Raw genomic sequence first — 15,357 nt, 5'->3', positions numbered from 1 at the left:
CTTTTCCTTTCAGTTTTATATGTATTATAAAACAGCTATGCTCTCTTCCGTGTGAATGCACACAATCTTGAAATATAGTTGAGCGTGTATCCTAATCAAAGATTAGTTAAAATTTAAGATTATCTCTGAGGTTTTTTTTCCCCTTAATCCTGTTAAGCTGCTTCAGCAGTTGATTTCTGTAAGCAAAAAATGTATTATCCCCATTTCTTTCATGAAATTCAGGTCTGATGGTAACAGTCTGTTATCATTTCTCGTTCCCTTATCCATAGTTAAACTGGAAATGTAAATACATGTTCAGTGTTTCCAAATCTGATCCAGCACAGCTATGTATAACCAGCATCCAAAAAAAGATAATTAAAAAAATAATGAATTCCTCAAGCCTAGATCCTCAAAGATGTTCAGGCTTATGCAAATTTGATACTTTGGTACCATTGACAAACGGGCTGTTTGGAGCCTGTCAACCAGTGGAGAAGTGTGTAACGTAGTGACCGAGCTCCAGTTCTTTCCCAGCTGTGTCCTTTCCAGCACACAGACCAGTTGGTCCCCACGCTGAGCGAGTGTGGAAGCTGTGGAACACCTATCAAATGAAAGGGAGGTTCCTTCACAGGTTGATAAGGATTCAAGAGGGACTATTCATAAAGGCTTGTGGTGACGGGACAAGGGGGAACGGGTATAAACTGGAGAGGGGCAGATTTAGACTGGACATTAGGAAGAATTTCTTCACCATGAGAGTGGTGAGACAATGTCCCAGGTTGCCCAGGGAAGCTGTGGCTGCCCCATCCCTGGAGGGGTTCCAGGCCAGGTTGGATGGGCCTTGGGCAGCCTGAGCCAGTGGTAGGTGTCCCTGCCCATGGCAGGGGTGGAACTGGATCATCTTTAAGGTCCCTTCCAGGCCAAACTATTCTATGATTCATTCTTAAATGCAGAGTATAAAAATGTAAATCGATTTATGCACAAGGGAGTAAGATCATCTGATTCGCCTAAATTTCCCAGGTTAATGTGACTCTATTGTTTCATTGTGAAAGACAGAGACCCAGGACCTACCTCTGGGTAGGAATTGTCAGTGTCCCATAGATTCATAGGAGAGTTTTCCTGAACTGTGGAAGGTCTGCCAGGCCAGCAAGGAGAATCCCACTCACGTCATAGAATCGTAGAATCATAGAATCTGAATAGTTTGGGTTGGAAAGGACCTTAAAGTCCATCCAGTTCCAACCCCTGCCATGGGCAGGGACACCTCCCACTGGGATCAGGCTGCCCAAGCGCCATCCAACCTGGCCTTGATAAAGCCACCCACCTTTGTCAACCCCAGTGCAGCCTGTAGTAGCCAGAAGACATTAAAGAACAATTGCAAATGACTGTAGAGTATCTGAGCTGGGCAGGTCTTTGGATCCATTAACCATATTCTCACCATCTGAAAACTGCTAAGAAGGTTTACAAATATACACAGAATTCTTGTATTTTCGAGGCGCTATGCCCAGAAGGTACATACATACCTTTAACTAAATGCAAAACATCCATACTAAACAGCCTGCTTTATCGCGTTCTGGCCTTTATAACCATTGGAATGCTTTCGCTGGGAGTCTAGCGTGCTGGATTAAGTGGTGTCTTGGCTACAGATCCACCTTTGTGCCTCAGGGAAATGGCAGAGATTAGATGCAAGCAGCAGTGAAACACTAAACTCAAAGATTCCCCATTACGCTATTTAGAAAACCACTTGAGTTGCTTATAATAGCAGGGGGACTGCGCAAATTCTGCCCTTGTGGCATCTCTTGCTGTTTGTTCCTTTACAAACATAGCAGGCTGTGTGAGGTGAGGCACTTAGAAATAGAAATACAGAGATGGGAGACTTAAGCAAAGCATTTTGATTGGGTTTTGTTTTGGATTGATCTTGGTGTGGGACACGCTGGCATTTTAGAGGTCACGCAGATGATTCTGCCTGCTTTGTCACACTGCGCCAGCCTAAAACGTCAGCTTCCCTGAAACGCTCTCATCCCTGCTTTGTCTCTACCTGAGCATTTAGGATCCTCAAAGCAATTTCTCTTTCTGATTAGCTCCTTTTCCTCTCTAAGCCTGCACAGCAGTGGGAGTCTTCACGGAGCTCCCAGCAGTGCGTTTGTCTGGAGATGGGAAGGCAGCTGCAGCCTCCACATCTCAGTATCACTGTCTGCACTGATGACATGTTTACCAAACTGATTTTCCAGACCTTTCCTATTATAAAATCTTTTAAAATCATTATTTTGTGAGCTAAGGTAACAGAAAATACGAACGGCACTAAGCCAAACGGATCACTTTAAGCTCTCTGCTGAGCAGCAGCGTCTAGTTTTCACTTCTACATTTAGTTCATGGCAGTTAAGAGGTTCTCATCCCACTGTGTCCCATAAATTACTATGCTGGACAGTCTTGGCAGTCTACAGACTGATTCAGATATGCTGTTGTTTTACAATGTCTCATTGATGTTTACGGTTCATTAAGTAGCTACATGAAACAAAAATATCCTAGGTTTTAGAAATTCACAATTTTGTTTCTGAAAATGACTGAGGCAATTAATCCAGTCATCTCCCTGCTTCTGTGGGAGCTGCAGTAAGGGCTGAAGGATTTGGCTTTTAATTTATTTAAATAGGCAACATAAGTTAATTTACAGAGAAGCAGAGCTTCATAGCTATTGGGGGGTTTAGAGGTAAAATGAAAATGATAGCCTGGTTGGTGAAAATAAGACTGTCTTTAGAAAAGAAAATGAGGAGGCACAGTTATTAGTTGGCATGTGTGTTGAAAAGCTCGCAGTTCTGAGCTTAGCCCGGTCTGTAAACATTCTGTGGCTGCTCATCTAAAATAAATGACAGCATCATACCTTATTCTGATCTTCTGGGAACCGGTTACTCATGCTTTATATCCACAGAAGTATTATCACATGGTTTCACTTATATGTTCCAGTCCCACGGCTTCCGAGACGTGCAGCCTCCAGCTGTCCCTCCGAAGGCAGAAGAGACTGAAATGAACCCGCGCAAACGGGCACGGCAAGAAGAGGAGCAGTAGCACCGGTTCAGAAGTGGATGTTCAAAAAATGTGTGCTACATGAGAACAGTCCTGTAGTGAACGTGCAACCAAAGGTAGACTGAGAGACTCTATATGAAGTTCCTGCTCGGGACATAATTTTAATATTAAGACTGCAATATGCAGGAAATTCCTTTGTGTGTGGCATAGTTTTACTTTTGTAATAAAAAAATCTATGTTTTCTAAAAGAAGAGAGCTCAGAATTTCAGGAAGAACGCAACTGCTGCTTTTGCTCTGGGTAAAAAAACAGCAAAATGTGAGCATCTCATACAGCACATTTAGTGACACGGGCCTTGATCGCTCCTCTGGTTCTGTGTGTACCTGAATGTTAACGAGGAGCAGCTTGCTCACATGCCTCAGAGCAGGGCAGAAGGCAGCAGAGCTGCTGAGCGGTGCTTTAAGATAAATACAGGCTTAAATTCTACCCCAGATTGGGGCATTACCCCTTACCTGCTGCAAAGTCCTTGGTCAAGGACAATGAAAGCACTGTTTTGAACTTCTCATTTATCTTAAAATGGCAACAATAGAGAAGAAAGACCAGATCTGAAAGACAAAGGATTTAATCCAGCATGGTAATTTTATGTTCCTGTCTTATTAAGAGTATTTTACCGTCGTTCAAGCTTGAACCAAATGCTGCATAGCCTGTAGCTTCCATGTTCTTTCACCAAAGCACTTAGAATGAGCTTTTGTAATTGGGATCTGTTTTGTTTGTGGCTTTAATAGAGAGGAAGCCCAGGCTTCTTACACCCCAGCAATGTATTAGCTGCTCCAGAATCTAACCCAAATGAAAGAATGGGTGTACACTGAAAATACAGCAGCGTTTTGTCGTCTTTTTATTAAGAGAAAACAAATCGATAAGATAATTAGAGGAGAAGAAAGGTACTGCAGTGCAAAATAGTAATTACTTCAATTATCAGAAGTGTTTGTCTGTACACATGCACACGCATGACCCTTTTCTGGCATGGTGCTCGATAACGTTTTAGCTGAGGAACTCAGCCAGCGAGGCTCAATGGAGAATTCGAGTTGTGGGAGTCACTATCTTTCATTTTTAATTTAGCAACACTAGTCTGGCTTTGCCTTGTGACAGAATTCAGTGCTGAATCCGAGTCACAAAACATCTCTAGTCAAGAAGCCGCAAAAAAACGTGGCAGTGGTTTTTGGATCATTATGGTGTTTACGTACAGGTTACATAATGAAATATTAAAAGGGAAAGCATTCAATTTGCTGTGCAGCAAACTGGGCTGCGTTGAGATTTTCAAACTGTGAGTCAGGGTGAAGCTCTCGAGCAAGCGTGACAAGAGGGGAGGAACAGCGGCGGGATTTGTGACTCAGACAAACATTTTAATGCAGGAGACACAGGCAAACAAAAGGATCCTACCGCATGTGATGTCAGCAAGCAAATGCTCCGTTTGGGAATAATAGCTTCCTACGTATTGCAGTGCAAGAGAAGGGGGGAGCGAGTGCAGCCGGCATGCCTACGCAGCCATAAGGAAAACCATCCATTAAGAGTGTTGTAGCGGTATTTTAAGACGCCCTGCTGGTTACGAGTGATAGCTGCTACCTAACGTGTTTGATATTCATGGAAAAGTACGCTTCTCTCAATTCATTGTGTTCTGATTTAATACCCTCGCCACGTTCTCCCATGTGTGAGGGGAGTGAGGACGTGTCTAATACACCATTAATTTCAGCTGACTGTGAGGTTTTATTTTGTTTGTAGCAGCAGCTCCAGCTGAGATGCTGATCCTGTCATACCAAGATAAATTGTTTTGTCTAAGTAGATGTTAGATCTTCCAGTATTGCAGGCATCATTATCAAAATAAAACAATTGTGTAGTTATTGGTTAACAGTGGGAGTTACACAACATCCAAAGGGAGCAAGCATCGCAGCCTCTCTAAGCTGAGAATTTTAATATATTTTTTTTTTTCCACATCGAAGCTATTACAAAAATCAGCTCTGCAGACCAGAACTGGAGAGAGGGATCTGTTGGCGGAGACAAAATTAGATGAAATGAGCCAGATTTCGTTCATCTGCTGGAGACAAGGAAGCTGTTCCAGGCTTAGAATTGCATATAAAGAAAGAATTTGACCATTGCCTCACCAATAAATCTTCTGAGGCGAGCTGATATTTGCTTACATGTGCCTGGAATTCTCTTGCATTTCACAGCATCAGCACACAGCAGTGAGGGCCACATTACGACTGTACAGACAGAAAGGTTCTAACTTGCCAGCGTCATGGAGCTGAATCAAAAAAAAAAAACAGGTTGGTTGATTTGCTGCTTAAGTCTCCGTTTTCTGAAAGCCAAGAGCTTTAATGATCATGCAGAGTTCAGAATTATTGCATTTTGTAGGGATAACATTTACTTACAGTGTAGGAACCTACTCTGTCACCGCAACAAGAATACAGGGCTTGGCAACAGGAAAACACTGTGGTCACACCATAATTCTTCTTAAGCCCAGAGTCCTGCTTTGAAACTCTTTAGTTTAGACAGAATAGAATAGAACCATAGAATAGTTTAGGTTGGAAGGGACCTTAAAGCCCATCCAGTCCCACCCCCTGCCACGGGCAGAGACACCTCCCACTGGATCAGGTTGCTCCAAACCCCATCCAGCCTGTCCTTGAACCCCTCCAGGGATGGGGAAAAGAACAGTTTATTTCTTCCTGACTTTGTGTTATGCACCTTTAGCATTATGAAACCGTGTGAAACCCACGAGCTTCCAACTAGAATAAATTGAAGAAAGGACAGAGAAGTAGCTGAGCTGAAGGTAAGAACGTACAGCCAAGGTTCAAGTTGCACTCTTGTATCAAAGTCAATTACAAACTGGTTGACTAATGCGGAAGGAGACTCAGCTGCTAACGTGAATGTTGAACAGAGTGCTGAGATAAAAACATTTAAAATATGACATCTATTCTTCTGTTGCATTTCAGTTACCATTCCTTTAGCTGTTTTGGGAAGATTAAACTTAGGGTCAGCTTTATTCCAAAGCATTTCATGGATTAACAGCAAAGGTAAAATCCTAACTGCCTGCGTTTTAACACCACCCTTTTTCTGACCAAACGATGACAGGTAAGTGGGAAGGACAAGTCATTGTGCTGCAGCTTCCCAGAAGAGATGGGCTTTACTGTGCTTAGGACCATAATTGCCTGATCTAGTGGGACATGTCCCTGCCTATAGCCGAAGGGTTGGAACTAGATGATGTTTAAGATCCTTCCAACCCAAAGTATTCTATGATTGTTTGGAAAAGCACATGAAGCTGTATTATACTATTTTAACAGATGCTAATTCGACATGAAGTATATTTGATTAAGTTATGAAGTATGGTCTGGTGCTTTCTTGTTCTAAGACAGAGCACCTCAGGGAAATCGAATGGAGTGCTCACAGGGCAGGAACTCAAGTCCTGCAGCACAGCACATATGGAAAACAATACTTCTTTTTACAGGGTGAGACCTGGGGAACGTAACCAGCCATCACCAACCGGTTCAAGCACCGCGGCCCTGCTGAGAGGAGCCGGGCTGCCGGAGCTGGCAGGGTCGGAGGCTGCTGAGCAGCCTGCCCGGTCCTCCTCCGCACCAGTCCTCCCCTCGGCTCCAGGAACCAGTGCCAGCTGCGACCTGCTCCTGGGCTTCCCCTCGCCCTGGCTCCCCAGGCTGCGGGCTCAGCATCTTGTGGCTTTCAGCCATTGAGTCGTTTTGGATGATGAGGAGCAGGAGAGCTGGCTCCCTTGGCTAGCGCGAGACTTCTGCATTAATGTTCTGCACTGAAGAATGAAATCACCGGGAACTGGAACCCTTCCCAGTTCTGAATTTCACCCACAAACGCACCCGCTGTTAAACTGTAAGCTACTGTCTTGCTTCCTACAAGCAAGGAACACTCGTACAATATGCACTGTCTATTTATCAGAGAGTCTAAGCTCTACGGAGCCTTAACTACATCTACAGGAATACGAAAAGGTATTAAAAGCAATAGTTCAATCACTAAACAAGCAGTAAAAACGTTAGTTCGTATGCTGAAAGGATGCATAGAAAAATACGTACTTTACTAAGTCATTCTTCAAGGATTATAGCTAATACTGTTCATTTTATTACAAGAATTACTTGCCATTGATTTAAATGGAGCCAGAGAAGCATCAGGATATTAAAAGAAAAAAATAATCACATTTCAGTTTCAATGAGAAGAGGGGACATTCACAATACAAAATATTTAGTAACGTATATAGGGAAGTAAAAAGAAACTCTACACACCTCAATAAACGGTTCTAACCGGATCTGGATGCTTTTCTCAAAGCCTGTTTGAATACCTGCTCAGATTGGTATCTCACATTGCATTATTTTGGAGGTTTAAATTCATGGCACACACACTTCTAATACTCTATTTAGTGTGAACCACTATAATTTTAGCAATGCAGTTACAACTACGCTTAGTTAGTGGTTCTTTTTGTACTAAATACATTGCTAAAATAAAATATTTTGGACTAAAGAGTAAGTTGTCTCCTTAGGATGAAAATTACGTCTATAAAATATAGCATGTCAATATGGGATTGTGACATAACTTATAACACCTTTTTTTGCTATATAAGCTTACTGTAACTGTTAGCGAATCATGGAGTGGTTTGGAACTTCTTGTAGCCCCTTCAGGTACTGGAAGGTCGCTCTAAGGTGTCCTTGGAGCCTTCTCCAGGCTGAACAACGCCAACTCTCTCCGCCTGGAATACATCACAGAAATGGATCTCTCTAAAAGCCATTCATTCATTCTTTTGCACAATTAACATGAATTTCTGTGGCTAAATCATAGAATTTGAGACTGTTCAAAGAAGTTAACATCAGCTGCATTTGTACTTTAAGGTCTGCATCCTGTTTTATCGGTACTCTTACAGCACACATATTACAAATATAATGACCAGACTGGGACCAGCAGCGCTTGCTTTTGGGTATTCATGCAAGTGGCTGCTTTTATAATATATATATATTTTTAAGGACTGTAAGTCCCACTAAGTAGGTGACTTAAAATTCAAGGTCTTGTGACTGGAGCAAGGTATCACAGAATCAGGAATCTAATCTGCAGCGAGACGGTGAACACGGCATTTAAAGTGAGTCCGTGGAAAAGCCAACATAATTTTTTAAATCCCAACCGACAACTGCCTTAAACTTTGCTCTTGTTTTAGGATGAACTTCACCCTCCACCCCAAAAGGGCAGAATATGCACAAATCCCTGGAAGAGAGTATAAATGGGATTGAAGGGGTAAACCATTATGCATTGCCTCCTCTGAGCAAAAGTGAGCTTTGGGCTGAGGAATTCCAGTAGTTGCCTATTCACGCCGGGGGACTCCAGGCTCAGCTGAAATGCATTGCAAGAATGGAAAGTACAGAGGGAGGGCCTGGCACAGAAACACGGCCAGCGAGCTCTGGTGTTTGCTGATAGCCAGGAGGTCTGCGCCCCCTCATCTCCGTTTAGCAGTAAAAGGAAATGATGACAATGAAGGGCGACTGATTGCTGAAGTGGATCAACCTTAACAAGAAGATACCAGACTCTGGTACCCTCCTGCCTGTAGGATGAGCTTCTGATTTGACGGCATCCAGAGCACACTGTGAAGTGTTACATGTCGCACGTCGCTGTGGCCGTCCCACCGGCACTCGGCTACAGGAATGCTTGAATCGGGCAGTCACAGGTTTTGTGACGTGGCAAGTTCTGTCACGCTGTATCTGTTTCAACTGCGTTCCAGACCGCTTTAGCCATTGTGAACAGCTCAGTTCTTCAACAGTTCTTCTTCTGAGGAAGAGAAGGCTCCGGGGAGACCGTATAGTGACCTTCCAGTACCTGAAGGGGGCTACAAGAAAGCTGGGGAGAGGCTTTTTACAAGCATATGTAGTGACAGGACAAGGGCAAATGGCTTTAAATTGGAAGGGGGAAGATTTAGATTAGACATTAGGAAGGAATTCTTCATGATGAGAGTGGTGAGGCCCTGGCCCAGGTTGCCCAGAGCAGTGGTGGCTGCCCCATCCCTTTCAAGGCCAGGTCGGACGGGGCTTGGAGCAACCAGATCCCATGGGAGGTGTCCCTGCCCATGGCAGGGGGTTGGAACTGGCTCATCTTTAATGTCCCTTCCAACCCAAACCATTCCATGACTCTATGAATCTATGATTCCACATACTTTTCTCCGACAGATTTACAAATCTAACTAAATAGGCATGGACTAATGCCCTGTTTCTCGCTGTTCAGAGGACCCCCTGCTGCTAAACAAGGGTTTGAATGGAAGGCTGAAAATGGAATTTTCCTTCGGAATGGGACTGGAAATTTCCATGACAGCTGGAAGTGGGATTCAGGCCCAAAATCCTGTTTTGCAATGAACGTGCATATTTCAGAATAATCTTTGACTTTTAAACTGGAAAAGCTGGCTTGACCTCAAAAGCTTTTGGAAAACAACAGTGAGAAATAGAGATAAGGACTTTGGTATTTAAGAACACCCTAATTCAGTACTTACTATGATAAAGGAGACAGTAAAAATATGTTAACAAAAGTTACTGTGCTTTTTAGAACTGCAGTTGAAGAAAGATTGAAGGTAAGAAAATTACCTGGAGCGTGATGCAGCTCATCAACAAGAGCTTTCTCACTGTTTTCCTTTTGAATTCTCACTGTTCTCACTCAAGCAACTGAAATTATTTTAGTGAATTGAACAATAATTATCCCATTGAGCTTGAAGAGCTGTGAAAAGAAAAGACACATATATTCACATTCACAAGGTGACCAAAATTGATCATAAAGATACATATAAAGAATTTTAATCTCTCTCAACAGTACATCACAAGCATCATTTCATATACGATGCCATACACAACAGTAGATGTGCCTTCAAAATGAGAACGGCCAAAGGCTTGGAAATACTTGTTTTTCTAGTGGTTTCACCTGGCCAGGAAAACAGAATATAGCTTCTAAAATTACTTCTGGTTTATTGCAAAAGCCCTACTTTTTAAAGAGATCACTTTAGAAAGGCAATTTATATACCACCGGGTTTTCCCGTTACTCTTCTGTACAGTATTGGAGTGTATATCACGGGTATATTAAATATTGTCAAATCATTCTTAATGCCCTACATGTTTTCTACTTTTCAGTGTACAGGAATCACTGCCAAAGGTGACAAAAAATTAAAAAGCACTTCTTTTTTGCACTCCGTACAATTCAGGTCACCTCCCCAAAGGCCTGCTCAAATCCTGCTTATTTCTCACCAGCAAAATGAGAAAGAGGAAGACATCATTTTCAGGCTAAAATAAAGCAGATTTCTTCTAAAACAACACTGTAAAACCTTCTTTTTTAAAACAAAAAAAAAAAAGCAACATGATGAAGCCAGGAAGGACACAAACTCCTGTTTCCTTCTCAAGTCAGGTGCAAGTCTTATCCTCTATTTAACAATATGTCGCAAACCAATGAGTTCAGACTCAAAATGTTATGAATTGTGAGTTTATCCCATCCACCCAACCTCATTATCTAGGAAACATTCACAATGCTGCTACTCGGCAATCCAGAGCGCACCGAGGCACTCTAAATTTAGCTTCCAGAGTTAGGGAGCACTATGATGCCATGAAAACTCAAAAGCCAGTGTCAATTTGATTATTAAGTAAGGCGTTCTTCAATGGGACGCTCCACCTAATGCGCGTGCACCGTCCAGTGCCGCTCACAAACGGATCTACAGTCCAAACACACACATCCATCGCTTTCCCTGGAACAGGGAGTGTCTGTTATAATCAATCCCCGGAATTTACTCACCTTTCCTCCCCTCGGTGCACATTCTCTGCCCTTGGAGGGTCTCGGGAGGAAAGCTGTAGATCTTCCTCACAGTTGAACTTTTCCCCTCTCTTTGTGTTTGCTCTTAGACTCCTTGGGCATCTCTTCAAGCCGCACCTGGTCCCAGCTGGTTCTTCTCTCTCTTATTGCGCTCGGCCTTGTTGTCTGGCTTCATTACATACAGTCACACTCTTTCTAACTGCAGCCCTGTTAGAAGTCCTTAGTTAAGCACAAGTTTCCACGCACAGGCCAGGTAAAGGTTATCATTCAAGCTAATCCTATACTTTAGTTCTAAAATCACAAAAGCTATACATAATATTCAAATATACAATTGGTTAGCAACATATAAGAGATCATTTCTTCCTTCAACTAGAACATTTCACAATGGTAACCAACAGCCTCTCATACATTAATGCTTTCCTTGATAACACGTTGTATTTTGAGCTTCCTTTTCTGGGCAGCAGTCAGTAACTGCGTGGCTGCCTTCTGTGGTAATTGCCCACCCCACGGTCTTCGCAGAGTGAAGAGATCGCAGGTTCCTGGCTGCCCGACTTAGCCGAGCCTCCCACGGTCACCATATGTCCCTCATTGCAGGTTAATAAGAATGGTTTTTCACCTTCCCTCCCAGAAACAAATGTCAGCATGGCTTACAGCCATAAGCTCTTTATTTCATATCGAAGCAAAACAATAGTAACAACCGTAGTGCCAAAACTCGACAAAGCATCCCGAGTACAAAGTTCTACTCTATTTCGTTTTAATTAGTGTCTTTTGCAATTAGACAAATGATGAAAAGCACATGGGGACTGCCAAGATGAATCAAGGACATCTGGTAACTTGAATGTTTCAACATGAAGTAGGTATTGCTTTCAGATTCTGGTGTGCTCTTTGAAACAACTAAATAAATATACAATTAACAAAAACTTAAGAAAAAGCCTGTCTAGATGCTTTTGAACCTTTTCTCGGGCAGCCTTAACTGCTGTTTGTCCTGCAACGTGAATCTGATCATACAGCCTGTAGAATTAGCTGCTACGTCCCCAAGATATTGGAATTTTTAGAACTGAGATCATATTCTCACTAAGATTGTCTGGATTATGGTTTCTCCAGCTGCCTCTGAATCGCCAGTGAAAAACAAACATGAGCTTAAAACTGCTTTTCTGATACCTGCATTGCCGTGCCATCTCTCGAGGCTGGTGACTCACCGATGATGCAGTACACACAAACCTAAAACAGTAAAAACAAACCCCAGCAATGACATCAGCAGCTGCAACCGTGGGCTCTCTCTCCAGAAAGAACTGCAGTGGTTTTTACCCCTCAAACCCTGGCATTCTTAAACAAATGAGTGTTAAATTGAAAACCTATAAATGGTATACTGAAAAAAAAAATTAATACTTAAAGAGATATTGTTTTGGGAGAAGCTATGCCATTTTTAAGACCTCATCTGGAGTATTGTGTCCGGTTGTGGAATCCTCAACGTAAGAAGGAGATGGAGCTGTTGGAATGGATCCAGAGGAGGGCACAAAGATGATGCGAGGGCTGGAGCACCTCCTGTATGAGGACAGGCTGAGAGAGTTGGGGTTGTTCAGCCTGGAGAAGAGAAGGCTTCAGAGAGACCTTAGAGTGACCTTTCAGTACCTGAAGGGGCTACAAAAAAAGCTGGGGAGGGGCTGTTTACAAAGGCTTGGAGTGACGGGATGAGGGGTAAAGGGTATAAACTGGAGAGGGGCAGATTTAGACTGGACATAAGGAGGAATTTCTTCACCATGAAGGTGGGGAGGCCCTGGAAATGGTTACCCAGAGCAGTGGTGGCTGCTCCATCCCTGGAGGTGTTCCAGGCCAGGTTGGATGGGGCTGTGAGCCCCTGATCCAGTGGGAGGTGTCCCTGCCCATGGCAGGGGTAGAACTGGATAGGCTTTAAGATCCCTTCCAACCCAAACTATTCTATGATTTTCAGTGGCTTCAATAGCATTTGGCTGTGAAAGACTGAGACCCACTGTGACAATCACATTGTTAACTCTCATGGCTTTTACATATTCACAAGATCGCAACACGATCAGTCAATGCAGTTGCCGGAAATATTCTAAGAGTAGTTTGGCTCTGAAAGAAGAATTCACCAAACAGAAGGTAGATTTACAGCAGCACCTGACGTGCAGAGGTAATTACTACAGTGCAGAGAACAACAGGCTTCAGGAAGCTACTGTCCTTGTAATAATCCATCCAAATTGGAGAATATTTGTGCGTATAAGGCCTGCGATGTAGCCATTTTTCCAGGTGTATCTGACATTACGGATAGCGTTCCCTCCCATGTGTACAAGCTGGTTTAACTGTGTGGCAATTAGACCTGTTCATTATTGGTATTTATGGACCTGATAGCTCTGAAAATAGCTTTTCAGGAGTAATGAACAAAACAAGCCAAAACGTCTTTCGCAAATGGAAGACGTTTATCCGACAAGAGTACAATACCAACCACAGCTCGTATCCTACCGGCTGGAGGTAACTTTTAAGTTTCCTTCAGTGCAGCACCTTCAGCTGCTCACGGACTCCCCTTTGGAGAGCACGGAACGTGCGGATAGCCTGTAAGGGATCATTTATGAATCCACATGCAGAGCTTGGATGTATATTAGTCAGAAGCATTGGATAAAGGAAAAGAGGACCCCAAAACTCCTCTTGCCAGGAATGCAGGGAGAGTTTGGGGAGGGAGCGGTTGGGGAGCCTGTGCAGGGACCCCAGCCCGAGCCACCATCTCAGCCCGGGAAAGGGGGGGTGGGGGGGTGCTCAGCCTGAGCCACCAGGTCAACCCAGTAAGGACAGGGGCTCAGCCTAAGCCACAAGGTCAACCCGGGAAGGAGGGGGGGGGGGGGGGGGGGGGGGGGGGGGGGGGAAGAAAGGGGGGCTCAGCTCGAGCCACCAGGTCAACCCGGGAAGGAATTGGGGGGGGAGGGGGGGCGCGCGGGCCCTCCCGATGTGGGGCAGCCCAGGGCCGCACATCCTTCTCCACATGCTTTCCAGAGCGGACGTTTTTTTTGTGGCATACCGTGGTCTGATTCCGGCTCCCCTCAGGGACCCCGCGCGGAGGCGGCGGCGGAAACGCTGAGCGCAGGGAAATCCTGAGCGAGGGATTAGGTAACGGGGACCGCGCTCAGGTTTCCTCCGGGTTCCTGAGAGGAACCTACGCGTCTGGCTGCCTCGCCGTGACTCACCGCGGCGCTCCCCCCCCGCAGCCGCCCGGCACCGCCCCCCTCCCGACACCCTCCCTCTCCCCCTCATTATCCTCCCCCGCTTCTCCCTCTCCCCCTCCCTCGCCCCCCTTACCCTTTCTCCCTCTCCCCCTCCCTCCTTCCTCCCCCTCTCTCGCTCCATTCTCCCTCTCCCCTCCTCCCCCTCTCCTCCGTTGTCTTCTCCCTCTCCCCACTCTTCCCCTCCTGCCTCCTCTCTCCCCTTCTCCCTCTCTCCCCTTATCCCCACCCCTCTCCTCTTCCTGTCTCCCTCTTCTCTCTTCTTCCCTCCTCCCTCTCCCCGACCTCCTTCTCCCTCCCTACTCTCCTCCCTCCCTCCTCCCTCCTTTTTCCACTTCCCTCTCCCCTCTTCTCCCTCTACCCCCTCCTCCCTCCTTCCTCCCTCTTTCTCCCTTATCCCTCTCCTCCTTCTCCTCTCCTCCCTCTTTTCTTCCCATCCCCCTCCTCTCTCCCTCTCCCCCTCCCCTCCTTTTTCCCCTCTTCTTCCTCATCCCTCTCCTCCTCTTCCCTCCTTCCTCCCGTCTCCTCTCCCTCCTTTCCCCCTTATCCTTCTCCCTCCCCTCCTTTCTCTCTTTCCTTCTCCTCCCTCCCCTCCTTTCTCCCTATCCCTCTCCTCCTCCCTCCCTCTCCCTCTGCCCCTTTCCTTCTCTCTCCATCCTCCTTCCTCCCTCCTTCTCCCTCCCCTCCTTTCTCCCTATCCCTCTCCTCTCTCCCTTTTCTCCTTCTCTCCCCATCCTTCCTCCCTCCCTCCCCTTCTCTCCCCTCTCCTTTCTCCGTCCCTCTCCCCTCTCCTCCTCCCTCCCCTCCTCGCTCCCTTCTCCCCTCCTCTCTCCCCCTCCTCCCCCCTCTCCCCCTGCCCCCATTTCCTCCCCCCTCCTCCGCCCCCGTTCCCCCTGGGCGGTGCCGGGCGGGCGGCGCCAGGCTCGGTGCGCGGTGCTGCCGGGGGCGCGGCGGACGGGCATGCGGAGCGATGGCCGCGGGCAGCGCGGAGGAGAGGACCTACCGCCGCTTCCTCGAGCTCTTCCTGGGCGAGTTCCGAGGGCCCTTCGGGGCAGAGCCCGACCCCGCGCCCGCAGACACCCCGGCCGCCGAGGCCGAGGAGGAGTCCGGGGCCGGGGGGGACGCGGCCGGGGCCGAGGAGGGCGAGGGGGACAGCGAGCCCGGAGACCCCCGGCCCCCCGCGCCGCCGCCGCCGCCGCCGCCTCTGCCCGCGCTGCCGCGGCCGCTGTCGGAGCACATCACCGAGGAGGAGGTGGAGGGCGAGTGCCTGGACCTCTGCCTGCAGCAGCTCTGCAAGTA

General features: G+C 46.1%; 2 protein-coding genes and 1 long non-coding RNA gene across 11 annotated transcripts in view; 2 read left to right on the top strand and 1 right to left on the bottom strand.

The window, feature by feature from the left end:
* Positions 1 to 7,728, top strand: part of RAD51C (RAD51 paralog C) — a 24,578-nt gene extending 16,850 nt beyond the window's left edge. For 3 of the 7 annotated variants that reach the window (XR_008453119.1, XR_008453118.1, XR_008453117.1), the window contains exon 9: positions 2,932 to 2,958. Coding sequence is in view for 1 of the 7 variants with exons in the window: in XM_054085015.1 (XP_053940990.1) it covers positions 2,932 to 3,033 (102 nt within the window). In the remaining 6 variants the exon portion in view is untranslated. Of the gene's footprint in view, positions 1 to 2,931 lie in introns of all 7 variants that reach the window. The other 4 variants (XR_008453116.1, XR_008453115.1, XR_008453114.1 and 1 more) reach the window with 4 other exon arrangements.
* LOC128854169 (uncharacterized) lies at positions 7,631 to 15,188 on the bottom strand. Of its 3 annotated transcripts, none has more exons than XR_008453121.1 (5): positions 15,062 to 15,188; positions 11,987 to 12,046; positions 10,808 to 11,032; positions 9,619 to 9,748; positions 7,631 to 7,751 (listed from the first exon to the last, which is right to left on the bottom strand). It is a non-coding gene; the product is annotated as an uncharacterized LOC128854169 (long non-coding RNA). The 3 variants fall into 3 exon arrangements; XR_008453120.1 differs by lacking the exon at positions 15,062 to 15,188 and adding an exon at positions 13,857 to 14,021; XR_008453122.1 differs by lacking the exon at positions 15,062 to 15,188 and adding an exon at positions 13,307 to 13,381.
* PPM1E (protein phosphatase, Mg2+/Mn2+ dependent 1E) overlaps positions 14,940 to 15,357 on the top strand; it is a 66,128-nt gene continuing 65,710 nt past the window's right edge. The window contains exon 1 of the mRNA XM_054085013.1: positions 14,940 to 15,357. Within this exon, the coding sequence (XP_053940988.1) occupies positions 15,029 to 15,357 (329 nt within the window). The 5' untranslated portion in view covers positions 14,940 to 15,028.

The sequence above is a fragment of the Cuculus canorus genome, chromosome 20, assembly GCF_017976375.1.
Source record: "Cuculus canorus isolate bCucCan1 chromosome 20, bCucCan1.pri, whole genome shotgun sequence".
Taxonomy (NCBI): Eukaryota; Metazoa; Chordata; class Aves; order Cuculiformes; family Cuculidae; genus Cuculus; species Cuculus canorus.
This window is presented reverse-complemented; position numbering and strand designations above follow the sequence as displayed.